At 46.6% G+C, this 17024-nt stretch overlaps 1 protein-coding gene across 1 annotated transcript in view; it reads left to right on the top strand.

Moving 5' to 3' along the window:
- The window catches only part of CHRNA4 (cholinergic receptor nicotinic alpha 4 subunit), a 67705-nt gene that overhangs the window by 12073 nt on the left and 38608 nt on the right, over positions 1-17024 (top strand). Inside the window, exon 2 of the mRNA XM_035122596.3 lies at positions 849-1000. Within this exon, the coding sequence (XP_034978487.2) occupies positions 849-1000 (152 nt within the window). The remainder of the gene's footprint in view (positions 1-848; positions 1001-17024) is intronic.

Here is a 17024-nt window from a genome sequence, read left to right as displayed (position 1 = left end):
CCATGTAGTGCTTTTCAGTGGAGCCCATTCACACATTTAGCTACACCTGTGAGCTAGCCAAGAGTTTCACAGGCCTTCATACAAGACCAGCAGGCCGTAGCAGACAAGAGGGTGGGGGCGGCTGCTATTCTCACCTTGCCCCTCCCAGGGTTGTTGTGAGCCTAATAAGGTCTGTATATCGCACTGAGCTCCAGGGCAGAAGGGTCGGCTGAGCATGCACAAAGTACTGGTTGTTTAGAGAAACCTATGCTTACTCTTATTCATTTTATAATTTTAGATACACATTCCTCCCCACACACATTTTAAATATTTTATTGAAATTCATAGGTAACATACACAATATACCAAGAGGAAAACAATCATGTACTAATAATCTTACATATGTTTACATACCATAAATTAAATTAAATTTATGCAATCTATTTTTCCCTATCTTTTTACTAACATAGAATAGACTTCCTATCATTTCCCGATGCATATAACCTTTCTGGTGATGATTGTACTTATCATTATTACCTTAATCTTTCTGTATTTTCTAATACTTTCTTACAACAATTGGTAACAATTGGAGGTCTTTAAGCAGAGGCTTGACAGGCATATGTCAAGAATGCTTTGATGGTGTTTCCTGCTTGGCAGGGGGTTGGACTGGATGGCCCTTGCGGTCTCTTCCAACTCTATGATTCTATGGTACCATTTTGCTTGTTTCTTAACAGTTCGTTTAGACACGGGTCATTCAAACGCTGCCATAGATATTGTACCGCTGTTATTATTCTGTAAATATCTCTTATCCCATTTTTGAATGAATGATTTAGGTACATGTGCACACAAATCTTCTGCTCTCTTCACAGCATTCAGCCACATCGAAACTCGAGCCCACGCAGAGGAGCGCCTCCTGAAGAAACTCTTCTCTGGGTACAACAAGTGGTCCCGGCCGGTGGCCAATATTTCAGACGTAGTTATTGTGCGCTTTGGGTTGTCCATCGCACAGCTTATAGATGTTGTAAGTACAACCGGGAAGCGGGTCTGTGTGCATGCACAATCTGGAAGCTGCTTCGGCAGTTAAGCGAGGTATTAATTAACTGATGGATTCATAATGTGCGGGTGGAGGGGACGTGGAAGAAACGATCGCTTGGGGTCTCCCAGATGTGAATTTGCATTTGGACATTTATGCTCTGCCCTTCCAAATTCCCATGTGGCCAGTGGCGCAGCGTGGGGCAATTGGGGGGGGCATGGCCCTGGGTGCAAAATTCTGAGGAGGGTGCAGTCAGGTGCCCCTCCCCAGGCACCAACTTTCACAAGGATCCCTGTCGCATCCCTGCAAAGGTGGCAGAGCAGTCTGGGCATGCATGGAGGGAGGTGGGCAAGGGGCAACCCCAGCGCTGCCCGGCCTGGCACTCCTCTCATTGGGTGTTGGAGGGGTTTGCCTGCCAAGGGCCACACTGGCCAGCTAGCCCCGGGCACCAGCAACCCACGCTATGCCACTGCTATCAGCTCCCTACAAATCCAGAGCATTCAAATGCAAAGTGTTAAAAAGTGAATCAGTGTGGTGCAGTGGTCTGATTCGGGAGACTCGGATGCAAATCCTCCCTCATCCATGAAACTCTCTGAGTAGGTGGCCGATGATTGATGTGAGGAGAAAATTGAGTAGGTGGGGGGACGGGACATGTTGAGAACCTTATTATCGGTAGCAAATGGACAGGACATACTTTGTCCTTTTTAAAGTACTGAGAAAACCTCCAGCCCTAACAGCTGCAACACAGCAGTTTCCCACAAATTCCCTTCCTATTGTAGTAGCTTGGAGAATATGTAACTAGGCACAGCTGGTCTTCTTTTAACACAGGCTATTATCTCCTCTGCTAGTCCTTAACACGTTTTCTATGTAAGGAATTAGTTTTGATTTATTATCGAGACCTAAAATGACAGAGTCTGTGTCTGAATCCAACGTGGACGACAGATGTCGGAGTCTGAATCCCGCCCCCAGTCGTGGCCTTATTGGGTGCCAATCAACCAATCAAGGCATTGCCTCATCATCTCACTATGCAACAGGGACAGTAGCTCAGTAGTACCGGTAGAACATGTATTTATCCATAAGATTTCTTACCCACTTTTTGCCACAAGGTCCTGGGGGCGGGGGTTACAACATTATAATCAAATAGTTCTAAAAGCAAGCTTAAAAGTTGTGATTATGGGGGCGGGGGAAAACCTAGTAAAACCATTGCAACCAAAACAGAACAGCATGGATTCAATTGATTTGTTTTGCATGCAGAAGATTCTGGGTTCTTTTTGTGTCATCTCCGATTAGCTGATGATGTCATGAGCCGCATGGGATTGTCATGGATGGGTATGGGGCATAGCCAGGATTTATGGTGATTGGTCAGTTTGTGGAAGCCATGCCTATCGCTCTGCCAGATTGCCAGTTACGCTGCTAGAATGCGACACAACATCATCCAAGTGACCTCAGCAAGCATTTTTATTTCAAATATTCTGATTAGTTCTACTTTTAGTTGAGTATTTTGTTCATTTACTTGACTCAGGCAGAGCAGTTGCCCCCTGTCCCTCTAACTATGCCCATGTGGAGAAGGCAGTCAGATCCCGAGGAGCAGTAGGAGGAGATCAGGGAGAGGGTCCTAGCAGGATGATAGAGGTGAAATCAGGAAATGTGTGAGCTGGAGGGGGGGGCAGTGTTTCAGGGAGTCAGGAGGTGGATCTCAGGGTGGGTCCAAGTAGGTTGACAGAGGGCAGGGGTTGCCTCTGTGTTATTAAAGGTAAAGGGACCCCTGACCATTAGGTCCAGTCATGACCGACTCTGAGGTTGCGGCGCTCATCTCGCATTATCGGCCGAGGGAGCCGGCGTACAGCTTCCAGGTCATGTGGCCAGCATGACAAAGCCGCTTCTGGCGAAGCAGAGCAGCACACAGAAACGCCATTTACCTTCCTTCCGGAGCGGTACCTATTGATCTACTTGCACTTTGACGTGCTTTTGAACTGCTAGGTTGGCAGGAGCTGGGACCGAGCAACAGGAGCTCACCCCGTCGCGGGGATTCAAACCGCCAACCTTCTGATCGGCAAGCCCTAGGCTCTGTGGTTTAACCCACAGCACCACCCACATCTGTGTTATTGGACATCTCTTAAACTGGAGCCACCAATGTTTTCTCCTGCCAGGAAGGTGCCTGGAGACAGCAGCATGGATGTGAATAAGGCCTGCCCAACACACTTGCAGGAGTTCTAGCTTGCTTTCCCAGGCCTTGGAGGCTTGTCATTGGCTGTGCTTTGTCTTGTGCCTGCCCTGCTCTTCAAAAGGAAGCGATAGGGTGTGTGTCACTTGTCGGATCAAGATCTCAGCTCAGACTTAGCCCCGTAATTCACCTGCAGTGCCTTCAGCCCTTGCCTTATCCACGTGCTGCTCGGATGGATGCATCAAAGACTTTGGCAAGAACTCAAACTCAAACTCGAGTTCTTCAACTGGCAGCAGGGGACAGGACAGGGGATGGGAATGACCTTTCCCTGCCTGTGATCCCAAAGAGCTGTTAGACAGAGATGAAAAATTATGGGATGGAAGCAGTGGTGGCAGCTCAGGCTTCGTCTACCATTGGGCTTCCTGCTTCCTGCCCCAGCAGTCTCAATAGGCACCACCACCATGGGCTAGAACATGGGTAGGCAAACTAAGGCCCGGGGGGCTGGATGCAGCCCAATCGCCTTCTAAATTCGGCCCTCAGGTGGTCTGGAAATCAGCGTGTTTTTACATGAGTAGAATGTGTGCTTTTATTTAAAATGCATCTCTGGGTTATTTGTGGGGCATAGGAATTTGTTCATTTCCCCCCTTCAAAATATAGTCTGGCCCCCCACAAGGTCTGGGGGGAAGTGGACTGGCCCCCTGCTGAAAATGTTTGCTGACCCCTGGGCTTGAAGGACAAATAGTTTGACCCACAATAAGGTAGCTTCCTATGAACAACGATCATAGGCTTGCTGTCAACTGGTTGCAAAGGCTACAAAGGGCTCTATTCCTCCCCCCACCCCACCCCACCCCAAAAATGAGTGCAGTTGAGATTATGAATAATCCAATACATTGCTTTGAACAAACTTAGCTTTAATAAGATTTGCATAATGGATTTGATTTGAACTATTTACTGATAGACCCCGACCAAAGCAGGCTTCCTCCTGAGAATTGCTGAGTATAGGGAAGCAAGCCAAGGCGATGGCAGAAATGATTTGATGTCACAGGAGCTGAGCTTTATTGACATTGCCTTTTTGATGCCACACAAGGGGAGATGCCTTGAGACAGCTAATGAGCTCATCGGAGAGGATTATTCATTTGCTCTTTGCACCAAACTGCTCTGTCATATATTATGTATAGGATGTTGAGTAACTTGGGAGTTGCGTGGCGATACCCCGACCTTCCCCGAATGAATAAGACACAGGACACAGTGATTAAGGTTAATGGGCATTAAAAGGCCACAACTTTATTGATTATGGATTGTAGAGAGGTATTGGCATTAGGCATTGGATCTAACCGACTATACCCGACTCCAGCCCGTTGTGCTGGCAGTCTGAGAAGGGTTAACCACCGTTGAGTGAGTCCTGCGATGCGGATCCACTAGGAACTCACCCTGGGGCCACCGGAAAGGGCGTGCCTTCGGCCCTCACCTTCCACGGCTTCGGACTTGGCCACGCCCCCGGACTCCTTAAGGAAGTACCCCTCAGCATTTTGGGGCAGGTGATGGCAGCAACCTCCCCCCCCCCACCTGAGACCTTTCTGAGATAATCCAATGCCTAACCGCCAAAACCAAAGTTGTGACGAGTGACTATGAGGTAGGCGAAAACCACAAGGCCAGAGCCAATTTGCCAGGTGGAAAAATTCCTACCAGGCCCCTCAACGGCGACCAACCGAAGTCCATAGCACTGTCAGAAGAGAGACCTACCTAGAGGGAGGGAGGGTGGGAGAAAGAATCCTAAGCGGCTGGGGGCAGGAACAAAGAGGCTGAGCCCCAGCCGCGCGCCTGCTTTTCAAAGACGCAAGCCACGCCCCCGTGCGTCCAGATTGGACGCAGCGGGAGTGACGCGTCCGGGGCCAAAACTCAAAGGTGGGGTGGGTGGTGGAGGGGAAGTGACTTTGTTGTTCTCTTAAAAGCCAGAGGCAACCGGTGTCCATAAACTATGATCATGAGCAAATGCAGAGCTAAACACCCTCAAGGATGTTTGTTTAAATGGGTTAGTATGTGAGAGGTCCCACTCTGCTTTTTAGAACTGCACAGCAAACATCACTTCTGGTCTGGGAACCGCATTTGAGCTCCATCACTCAGGGCTGGAAGAAAGCTTGGCTTAATCCATACTACTGTATGGAAAGACCTTTAATATACAGTGGTACCTTTGTTGTCAAACGCCTTGGTATTCAAACAACTTGGAACCCAAACACAGCAAACCTGGAAGTAAGTGTTCCGGTTTGCGAACTTTTTTCAGAAGCCGAACATGCTCCGTTTTGAGTGTTACGCTTCCAGTTTTAGTGTTATGCTTCCAATTTGAGTGTTAGGCTTCCGATTTGAGTGCCACACTTCCGTTTTGAGTGTTACGCTAAGGTCTGTCTGTTTCTGCTATTTATTTGGCATCGTTTTTGCGGCTCTCTTTTTTGTGACTGTGTGGAACCCGGTTCAGCTACTGATTGATTGATTGTGTGACTGCAGTACATTGTTTATTGCTTTCATTTTATGGATCAATGGTCTCGCTACATAGTAAAATTTGATGGATTTCTGTATTTTAGAATTTCTGTTTTGTTGGAAGCCGCCCAGAGTGGCTGGGGGAACCCGGCCAGATGGGCGGGGTATAAATAATAAATTATTATTATTATTATTATTATTATTATTATTATTATTATTATTATTATTATAAAATTCATGTTAAATTACCGTCTTAGGGGTTGTTTTTAAAAGTCTGGACCAGATTAATCCGTTTTTCATTACTTTCTATGGGAAAGTGCACCTTGGTTTTGGAACACTTTGGTTTTGGAACGGACTTCCAGAACGGATTAAGTTTGAGAACCAAGGTACCACTGTATCGTTGCATTCCATCACATGAGCCTTTACTTCCAATGTGTGGTCTAGCTTAGATTGGAGGACTAGTCTGTAGCCCACACAGCTGGAATATTCCGCGCCCCCCCCCCGCTTTAACCTCAGTGAATGATGGTTGCAGAAGGATGGCTGGCATTTTAGGTAATGTTGCCTTATACCCAGATATTCCCAGGCAAAGGCGGGAATGATAAAGGCAAATTTATGTACCTTTGCATCGATTTGTCCTATGATTATAATGACCTTTATATATGTGCAAGGGATGATTCATCGCTCGACGGACAGACTTTTCAGATAATAGCTTCGGAACAACCTTTTTAAAGGAAGCTCACTGTGCCAACAGCCACGACTGCAGCCACGTAAAAGCATTCCCTCCCCCAGCTGAAGCACGGCTGCTCTGTAGTAGCACAACCCCACGCTGCGTAATTGTAGGGTGTGTCTTCTTACATGAGCTCGTTCCTTGGGAACTCTACAGGAAGGAGGAGAGATAGGTGTTTCTCCTCTATGCTGCAGAGTGGATTAGATAGTCCTCCTAAATATATCCTCATCAGACTTGGGGAGCAATCCAATAAGACACACTAGCCCAGTATTTGTGTATGCAGTGACTGGGCCATTTTCACATCTACAGCTCTGCCACGCATGCTACGAGTGTGCAGCTCAACTACCTGTGTACACAAATTGTACCTTCGTTGAATGTAACATGTGGACACCGCTGTGATCTGCCACGATGTTATCATGTCACATATTTCCCCTGGATCTCTAGTAGTGGCAGCGATTGAGAATGGGATAAGGAAATACCTGATGCAGCGATGACACCAGTGAGTGTGTTGGGATTTACATACTTGGCAGTTCTTTCTGCTGATGGTGAGCCTGCCTGCCTGCACTGAAATGCAATCCAAACTAAGAACCACTTCCAAAGCAAACCAACAGCAGCAGGTAACAGCAGGCTACTTGAAAACAAATTCCATATAAATCTTCTGTTTATATTTATGTCCTGGTTCCCGCTGGTGAAAAACTCCAATTGGAAGATGTTTTATGTGAAAAGCTCAACTCAGTGTGGTGCACCAGGCATTAGACATGGCTAAGCAAACAAAGAAGTTGATTCAAAATAAGCAGTTGACATGCTTACTGGTTTTATTGAGAGCCAGTGTGGTATAATGGCTAGACTATTGGAATTCTTCTTCTTTGGTGATCACTCGTAGCCAAGTAAGATTGTCTTCCACGAGTATGGTCTTGATGGTGTCTCTCTAAATGACTGTGGAGGCCAATTCTGGATCCACACATCCTTCCACAGTGGGGACATATGTTTCCAGACTGAAGTTGATCAGGAGGAGGATTTGCCAAACATGCCTTCCTCTAGTGGTCAGAGTATTGGAATAGGACCTGGGAGACCAGGGGTTGAAACAACACTTGGTCAGGAGGGTCAATGGGTGACCTTTGGCCAGTCATGGACTCTCAGCTTCACAGGGTTGTTGTGGGGATTAAATGAGGAAGGGGTCAACCATATTAGCCACCTTGAGATGCTTGGAGGGGGGGGGAGGTAGGACATAAATGATTCAAGCAAGCAAACAAATAAAGTAGTATGGCAAGTGGGTTGCATCTTTGGACTGGGTACGCCGATGAGAACTCCTTCTGCTCACACTCGCGCTGGTGTCTCCATGTCTCTACAGAGGCAGTGCCAACTTGGCTCTAGTCTTGTCACCAAGCATCTCTTCTGCATGTGCTGGCTCACCAGCAGAAGGTGGAGTTTTGCCAGTAGAAGCAGGTGAATGAGGAGGGCTCAACCAAGTGGGAGACACAGCAGGGGCTTCGGATGGGGCCGTGTGGATCAACCTCCCCAGGATCGGACTCTCCACCTGCCATGTCCTTCCCAGACAAGTCTGGTACCCCATGGGGCCCCAGCGTGGTCCATCCCAGCCTGCTGGGTCCCTTCCTGGGGTCAACAGCCTCTAACTCCTTGATCTCCTCCCACCCTTCATCCTGGTCTGACCAGCCTCTGCAGGACATTTCTGTCAGAACCTCTGTTTCTTGGCTTGAAAATGGGATATAGATTTTAGAACTAAAACAAGACACTGGCAAGGAATTTCATTGATGTACCTCCTCTGGGTACCCATCACACAGTCTTGGAGGTCTGCTCTTTCCTGCTACAATCCAGTTATCTCATCCTAGAGTCACCCATGTGTCCCGCTTCACAGAAAATGGTACAATTCACAAGGGCTCTCTATTTGTTTTTTTCAATTTTTTATTTTTTTATAAAACATAAAACAACAACAACAAAAATACAAATAAAGAAAAAACATTTTTTTTCATTGATCTTAACACCAGGCCTAATCATTGTGCTGTGACTTCCTCGAATCTTCCCTGCTGCGATTCACTACTAATCCTATTTAGCAATTCTATTTCATTATCCTTTTATCTTATCTTATAATTATACAAATTCTTAATTATGGTAACCATTATCTACTATATTTTTATCTTCTCCTTTATCTCTAATCCCTTGCCTAAGCTGAAACTTCTACTATGTTTCAAAATCCATACCTTACTAATCGATTACAATACTAAATTTCTTCAAATAAGCTTTAAAACTCTTCCAATCTTCTTCTGCCGACTTTTCTCCCTGGTCGCGAAGCCTCCCGGTCAGATCAGCCAGTTCCATATATTCTAACATTTTCATCTGCCATTCTTCCACCGTTGGTACCATACCATCAGGGGCTCTCTATTTGAAGGGAAACTTGGTCCATAAAAATAAAAAGGGAGAGCAGGAGGGCCCTGAAAGACACCCATCAAACACTTCATCACTTGGAAAGTAGACTGAGCAGGAACCTTGGTCACCTGCTCACAGTCTTCCCTACTATGGTGAGCTGTGCTGTCTTTTGACATAAATTGTACCAACCATTTCAAAATATTCTTTTAAATGTGCCTTTATTTTATTTTTTATTTGCATTCCTTTGCTGTTTTTCACCCTGGGCTCCTTTGTGAGAAAGAGCAGGGAAGACATTTAATAAACCGTCATCATCTTACAGCCGAGTCTGAGTTTTGAGGGAAATGCCCATCTCCCATTTCCTCATGTCTGGGAAATCACAGTGGAAAGTCCAGACCCATCTGCGGTTGCCAGAGTTTAAGCTGCTGCTGAATAATTCAGCGGGTTGCATGGTGGTGGTACATTAACCAAGATAGACTTTCCTAAATTATGGAGAAGGGCCTCAATCGATACATATGCTTTGAAGTGCTGTCCCAGCTTAACCTCCCAAGAAGGGGGAAAGATGCAAATATATATTAGACTTGCAAAGTGCATACGGTGGAGGGATCTGCAAACTGGCTGAACCAGAGAATGATCTTGGGTGGAGATTGTGGAGGGCAGCGATCCTTCTCCTCTCCCTGGGGATGGGGCAGAAATTCAGTTCAGTTCTGCAAATCGTTAAGAGACCCCTATTCACCTCACAGAGCTAATTCCCAGAGTTTTGTGGAAAGCTGAGTTAACTGTTATACCACTCTGAAAATTGTAGCTCTGTGGGTGGAGCAGGGGGTCTCCTAACAACTCTCAACCCCCTAAACAAACGGCACTTGTCAAAATTCATTGGAGGAAGCCATGACTGTTTAAATATTATGGCCTTAATTATTGTTTGTTTGCATAATCCTCATTGCAGCTGGGTTGGGGGGGGGGACCGAGGCGGACAGACAAGACTCCTGTGCAGATGATCAATCAAATTTCAATGTTTGGCAGATCAGGATCCCCCAAGCCAAGCCCATTTATAAGCCCCGTTCACAAGGTTCAGCCTATGTAGGTTCAGACCCCTATACAAAGACCCCTACATGGCAGAGCCTGTAGGAGGGGAACAGGGTAAACCAGCAAGATCTACATTTCCCCACTATGGGTTCAAAACAGCTGTCTGCAGAGGGCTGGTAACTTGCATAGGGCAGGCAGGATTGGAACCAGGGTCTTCCAGAGTCATAGCTCAGTCTCTTAAGGCTGCTCTTGTTCTTCTGGGATAGCTCAGGTGGTAGAGCGGGAGACTGTTAATCTCAGGGTCGTGGGCTCAAGCCCCACGTTGGGTGAAAAATTCCTGCTTTGTAGTGGGTTGGACCAGATGTGGTCCCTTCCAACTCTACAATTCTATGATTAAAAACAAAACAGAACACACATCTACACACCTACTTGGCAGTAGATCCCATTGAACTGAGTAGGGGGGGGGCACAAAAGATTATATTGCAAGCCACTGTTCTAGAGTAGCTCTTAAAACTGTGCTGAATTTCACAGGGAATTTAATGCATCGTGTTTCAGACCTCCAGTACCACCAAGTTCTAGCTAGAAAGGTCGTTCTTTTCTCTCATCTCCCCTCCGCCCCATCCCCACCCTGTCTTGCTGTGTGCTTCACATGCTAACCATGTAGAAACGCAATCTGTGAGCCATTGACATTCCAAAGAGCACTCCGGCTCACAATAAGAAATTACTGAGGATGAACTAATTTAATTGTTTTAGTAAATTGCCTTGGACATACAGCAAAATGCTGGGCTTGAAAAAAATAAATGAATCAATAAACTGCAGAAGTGGCAATGTCTGCGATCAGAGACAATGGCCCCGATTCAGCTAAAGTTCAATGCGACTACACCCCTTAGAAGGCAAGTTATCTGCACTGCCCATTTTGAAGCAGTGTCATAACCCTTAAAATAGCCATGGCTTCCCCCAAAGTATCCTGGGAAGTGTAGTTTGTTAAGGGGGCTGAGAGTTGCTGGATAACCTCTATTCTGCCCAGAGAGCTACAATTTTCAGAATGGTTGAATAGTCAACACCCCTTTCCAGAGAACTCTGGGAACCATAGCTCTCCGAGAAGAATAGGTTTCCTATAAACAAAGGAAGCAGGCAACACTCACACACACCCCTTGAAATGTAGGTGGGTTCCCAGGAGGCAAGACACAGTGATAACAGCAAGAACCTTTACATAACTGGATAACAGGGGCAAAGCAGCTGCTTATATACATTTCTGAAGGCCTGGGCCACTCCCACTCCCAACGTGATTGGCTATCTAAACTTCCAAGCTGCGAATCATGACTCAGAGTTTAAGGGCCAATGGCAGAGGCCCAAATCCTGAAATGTTCTGTGATTGTCATGTATCAATTCAGAACACAGGGGCTCAGAATCCTTAGTCCAGACTCAAGCTCAGTCAAACACAGGCTACTGAATACACAACACCCTTTACACCAAAAGCGACAGTCCCTTAAGCAACAGAAAAGCTGAAAGAAACACCTTCATTTAAAAAAAAAAAAAAAAGGCGGAAGGGATCTTAATGGACACCAATAGCATCCTGCTGCCTATGATACTACACTAGGGACTGAAGATGGTGAGTCATTCCAGGGAATTCTGAGGAAGACAAAATCTTGGCCACTAGTCCAGAGAAAGCACCGATAGGTTTTAGCTCCTGCCCTCAAAATGCACCACACTTCAAAGTTTCAGAAAAGTAGAGCAAGTTTCACCCTCCTCATTTGCTTTGAACTCACCCAAAATTAGTCTAGAAGTTCTTCACCGATTGCTAAAAACTTGCCAGATGGTGCCTGTTGGAGCAGAGTTAACAATCCCCATTTTCAGCACCCCATGGAGCTGTACTAGTCAAAGACCTTCGCCGCCCTGTTCACAGATCTCTTTTGTAACCCATCATTCGCCTCTGGCTTAGAGGCATTTTGGGCTGTGTGAAATAGTGCTGGGATTAGCCCGCATTCTAAATCCTTGTTCAATCCAAGCATATTAGGACACCTCTGGCTGTGTTTGGATGTTAGGGATCACAGCAGTGGTTGTTTGACACAGCGGGAGCCAGCAAAGGACAGAGGGGTGCCCTTAGCTGAGAAAGTGCCGGCCTTTAGCAGTCTGAATTAATTCGGTGCTCAAGTTAACGGGGGAGCAGCCTAGTTTTGAACAAGTTGTTTGTACATGACCTCTTTTGCAGGTTGGCTGGAAAAAGAGAAGGAGAGAAAATATAAAATCTTTGTTACTCATGCAGGCCATTAAAGTGAGATTGCCCCAAGGTAGAGTTGCTGTGCAGCTCTTTCTCCTGGGATCAGAAGGGCACTGGGGGGCTCACACTCCCCACCTCAACACTGGAAGAGGGGAATAAATTTAAATCCGCTCTCAGTTAAAGGCGTATCTGCATAATTTGCACTTTCTGAAACAGTGTTCGAACTGGAGCACTGCAAAGTTTCAAAATTCGCATTTCTCAGAATTCTCCAGACAAGCAATGCGTACAAAGAGGGTGTGTGTAAGAATGCTTATGCAATTGAAAATAATATACAAAAATACATTACGATAAGCAAAACTGCATGCAAGAATGTGTATATTAGGAGAAAAAGGCTGCTAAATTCTCATGGGGGCTTGTTTGGTTTTGAACAATCTGGAAGCTGATGTGGAAATATGGAGGAGTGAATTCAGGAGTAGGAGAATGAGAAAGTACAAGAAGCTGAAATCGACAGGTTTCCCCATCTCCTACGAGGCAAATACTGCAAGCTTGGACAAAATGTGAGCCATTTTTTAAAAAAGAATCATTTCCAAGCTTGCCCATTTCTGCTGGGCAATCACTTCCCCCCACCTTTGAATTACACTTTCCCAGTGGGCGGCTTAAACACCTGTCTGGCAAGTGGCGGAGATCAGAAACAGAGGGAAGGAAGAGATATTGAAAGAGGCAGATGACAGACCCTCCAAGTGTCCTTATTTTTCAGGGACAGTCCCAGTATAACAGAAGTCACCCCTGTTTCTGATTTGGTCCCGGAATGTCCTGCTTTTCCTTAGGACGTCCCTATTTTCATCGGAGAAATGTTGGAGGGTATGGAGTTATCTGACCTCTGAGCCATCTGAAGGCAGCCCTTTATAGAGAAGTTATTTTAAAATGTTTAATGTTTTATCATGTTTTTATATATGTTGGAAGTCGCCAAGAGTGGCTGGGGCAACCCAGTCAGATGGGCAGGGTATAAATAATAAAATTATTATTGTTATCATTATTGAATAAGATGTCCCTGTTTTCATGGGAGCAATCTTGGAGGGTATGGGATGAGCGCAGCAGACTGATTCTGAAGCGACTGGAAAACAGAGAGAGAGAGAGAGAGAGAGAGAGAGAGAGAACGAGAGGAAAATGTGGAGTCTGTGTGTGTACCCCCTTGCCCTTCAATGTCTGTGATGAGAAGCAAGCATTAAAAAAAGAAGGTAGGGGTGATAATGGTTTCTCCCCAAGCGTTCAGCACATGCTTTTATCCAAGATTTGTCTGAGAGTCTGGAAGTGAAAATATTACTACTTAGAACCATTTCACACCATAGGTTTCCTCTGGGAGGGAAGTGTGATTCTGGCTAAACAAATAAGCAGCAGACATTATGTTTGTCTGTGGACTGCTGGCTTATGATCCTGGCTTTGGTCTGGCTGCAGAAATACACTTGCATCCAGCAGGCATATAATAAAGGATCGCAGCCATGTAGAGATGGGGGAGAAATCTGACTTAGTTCACGTTCGAAGGCAAACCTACCTAATTTTTACTTTCTGAAACAATACGAGAAGTGAAACTCAGCTGTCCTTTGAAAATTGGAAATTCCCTGACTTCTCCAGTGAAGCAATGGGTACAAATAGACATATACTGAGGCAAAGTGTGCACAGTAATAGTGAAAATGACAGACCAGAATCATAGAATCATAAAATTGTAGAGTCTAAACTAAAGCATCCATGACAAATGCATAATAGTAGGGGGAATTGGGTTGCAAAAAATGTGTGCCATAGGCAAAATTGAATGTAAGCCTGTGCGCATCAGGATAATTTTGCACTAAAATGCAGGTGAATTTTCACAACAAACTTTTATTTATTTATTTTAAAAAATCACACACTGATGTGGAAAAGATTTAAGAACTGAACTTCAGAAGGGAAAAACAGAAACTGAAACGGACAGAGTTGACCATCTGTATATGTTTTATTAAGAAGGATGCTGTGGTATCTGAGTCTTAAAGGAGAATCAGTGACCTCAGAAGATGCTCCTCATTTCAGTTTTGACTTGGGGAGAGAAGAATGGGAAAAGCTGCAGAGAAAAGCTGCCGTTAAGCACACATGGTCTAAGAAGCCAGTGTTAGAAGCAGGGGCTGCCTGTCCCCTTTTGCCGCCTGAGTCAAAGCCTCGCTTATCAGGGCCGTGCAGCTGTGGTGGCTTCCAGAGACATCTCACCAGAAGCCACCACTACAGCTGCCACTGCCACACAACCCCAGCAGTGGTGGGCAGAGCAACCTGAGAGGTACCACCCCGCAGGATTCTGCCGCCCAAGGTGGGCTGTTTCACTCTGCCTCAAAGGCAGACTAGCCCTGGTCAGAAGGAAAAGGGTAGAGAAAGAGAGTTAGAATCATAGAGTTGGAAGAGACCACAAGGGCCAACCAGTCCAACCCCCTGCCGAGCAGGAAACACCATCAAAGCATTCTTGACATATGCCTGTCAAGCCTCTGCTTAAAGACCTCCAAAGAAGGAGACTCCACCACACTCCTTGGTAGCAAATTCCACTGCCGAACAGCTCTTACTGTCAGGAAGTTCTTCCTAATGTTTAGGTGGAATCTTCTTTCTTGTAGTTTGAATCCATGGCTCCGTGTCTGCTTCTCTGGAGCAGCAGGAAACAACCTTTCTCCCTCCTCTATATGACATCCTTTTATATATTTGAACATGGCTATCACATCACCCCTTAACCTTCTCTTCTCCAGGCTAAACATACCCAGCTCCCTAAGCCTCATAAGGCATCGTTTCCAGGCCTTGAGTTGATTTAGAATGTGCAACTGAAGATGAAAGGGGGAGACGGCGTCACTATTCTCCGTCGTGGGGCTGCTTCACAGGCATTTGTGTGTTCAGCGAAGGGGGTGTCATGAATATTACCACACTGAGAGGGCTTTCTCACACCCTCATTAAAGGTATTGCTTTTCAGAGCAGTGGGTGCACCTGCCAGTCATCCCATGTCAAGCAATGAAGTGGTTCTCTGCATGTGTGAACTACTGCATGGCAGTGTCAACAGAGCCAAGGTGCAGCCGGGAGTCCACAACTTGCCAGTTCGTAGATCTCAGCTGCCGGGGCATATTTTGAATTGTTGATATCATCGCGTTCTGGGGACTACAATGTTTTCATAGTATAAATCTGTCAAGATTAAAAATAAAATAAAACAGTGGAAGACAGGGTGAATGAATACAGGCAGACCCCCCCAAGTGTCCCTATTTTCCTGGGACAGACCTGGATTTACAAAAGCTGTCCCGGTTTCTGATTTGATCCCAGAATGCCCCGCTTTTCCTTAGAACATCCCTATTTCAATGGAGAAATGTTTGTAGTGTGTGGTAGAATGTCCCTATTTTCATTGTAAAAATGTTGGATTGCATGGTGTTAGGCTGGGCGCAACCCAGTCAGATGGGCACGGTATAAATAAAATATTATCATTATCATTATTGAATAAGATATCCCTATTTTCATCAGAGAAATGTTGGAGGGTATTACAGGTGGAGTGGAAACTTCAACAATAGCACGTTGTTTGTCCGGGGAATGGGTGGGTGGGCTTCTAACGCCATCCTTGATGTGCACCGCAGTAAACCGGTGCAGAACAGAGCAGGCACCGCCTTCCGCAATGCTGGCCGGCTTCCCATTGGCTACAGGAAGCTCCTGCAGCCAATGGGAAGCTGCGCACACCTCCTCCGTGCCGGAAGGAATGCCAGAAATAGCGTTTGCGCATGCGTGTGTGCATGCGCGCACACACTCCGGCCCACCACAGTGTCTGCGGGACCGTGAACCGGCCCAAGCCACAAAGACTTTGCCAACCCCTGCTCTATGACATGAGCATGACTATGTGTCGTTTGTTACAATGGAGTCTAGTGTTTCAGTCTAAAAAGCCTCAGTGGATCCTGGAGATTTAACCTCCAGTGTCAACTCCCACTGGGCTCTTGCGAAACCTGACAATGCTATGTCATGCCAGCCATGCTTATCGGATAATAAGGCTGCAATACTCCCTACTGGAAGGTATCTGTGGCTTTCAGTTTGGCAGATGTCCCTGGTTGTTCGGGGATTAATGCACCACAGCCCAGCTGTCATAGCAGGGCCGTGTCAATAATTCGGCCGTCCCGGGTGCCAGCTGTTAGACTGGTCCCACAGGCCAAATATGCGATTGCTCTCACAAACGTGATGAACAACACACAAGTCAGTAAATAAGGCTAAACTGCTTTATTCACATATAAACAAACTGGAAGCTCTCCATCATAGCATCACAGCCAGTAAAGAGAAAGAACAAAGGAACAACAGTCCCACGTAAACATCCTGTCTACGTCACTTCCACTCTGTGGGAATGAAAACACATACAGTCATATGATACACAATAACCCTATGACTGCAGACGGGGAATGAACCCTAACAGGCCGGCCCTAAGGCAAGGCTGGGTGGCGCAATGCGCCAGGGCGCCGGGCCGCCAGGGGGTGCCGTGCTGCGCCCGCCAGACAGCCGTGCTGCGCCCTCTTCCGTCCTTTCCCGGCAGCAGCGGCGGAGCTACCTCCGCCAAGGGGCGGCAGGGAAGAGGAACAGGGCAAACCTTCTGTCGGGGCGGCAGCTAGGGCTCCCTGGACTGCAGCCCTGCTCCGCCGCTTCGGCCGAGCAGGCGGAGCACAGCTGGCAACGTCCCTACCTGTCACGCCGCGCCCTCCGGCTGCCCGCTGCGCCTGGCCCTGCCCAGCGGAGCGCGAGGGTCGCTGGAGGGATCATCGCGCCACAGCGCCCGATATACTTAAGACGGCCCTGTGTCATAGTCCCCTATTTGAGAGGCCCCTCCAGTGCCTTGCATCTAAATTTATGATTGTCCCATAAAAGCTTGCATTCAGCAGCCACAAAAATATAGCCTGAGTACTAACTGCTGACCCCTGGGACTGGCTTCTTTGGACCTGTCAGCTCAATTTTCTCTCTTATTAATTCTAGACAAGGCTAGAGAGATAATTGTGTGCTC

The sequence above is a fragment of the Zootoca vivipara genome, chromosome 7, assembly GCF_965207765.1.
Source record: "Zootoca vivipara chromosome 7, rZooViv2.hap1.1, whole genome shotgun sequence".
Taxonomy (NCBI): Eukaryota; Metazoa; Chordata; class Lepidosauria; order Squamata; family Lacertidae; genus Zootoca; species Zootoca vivipara.
This window is presented reverse-complemented; position numbering and strand designations above follow the sequence as displayed.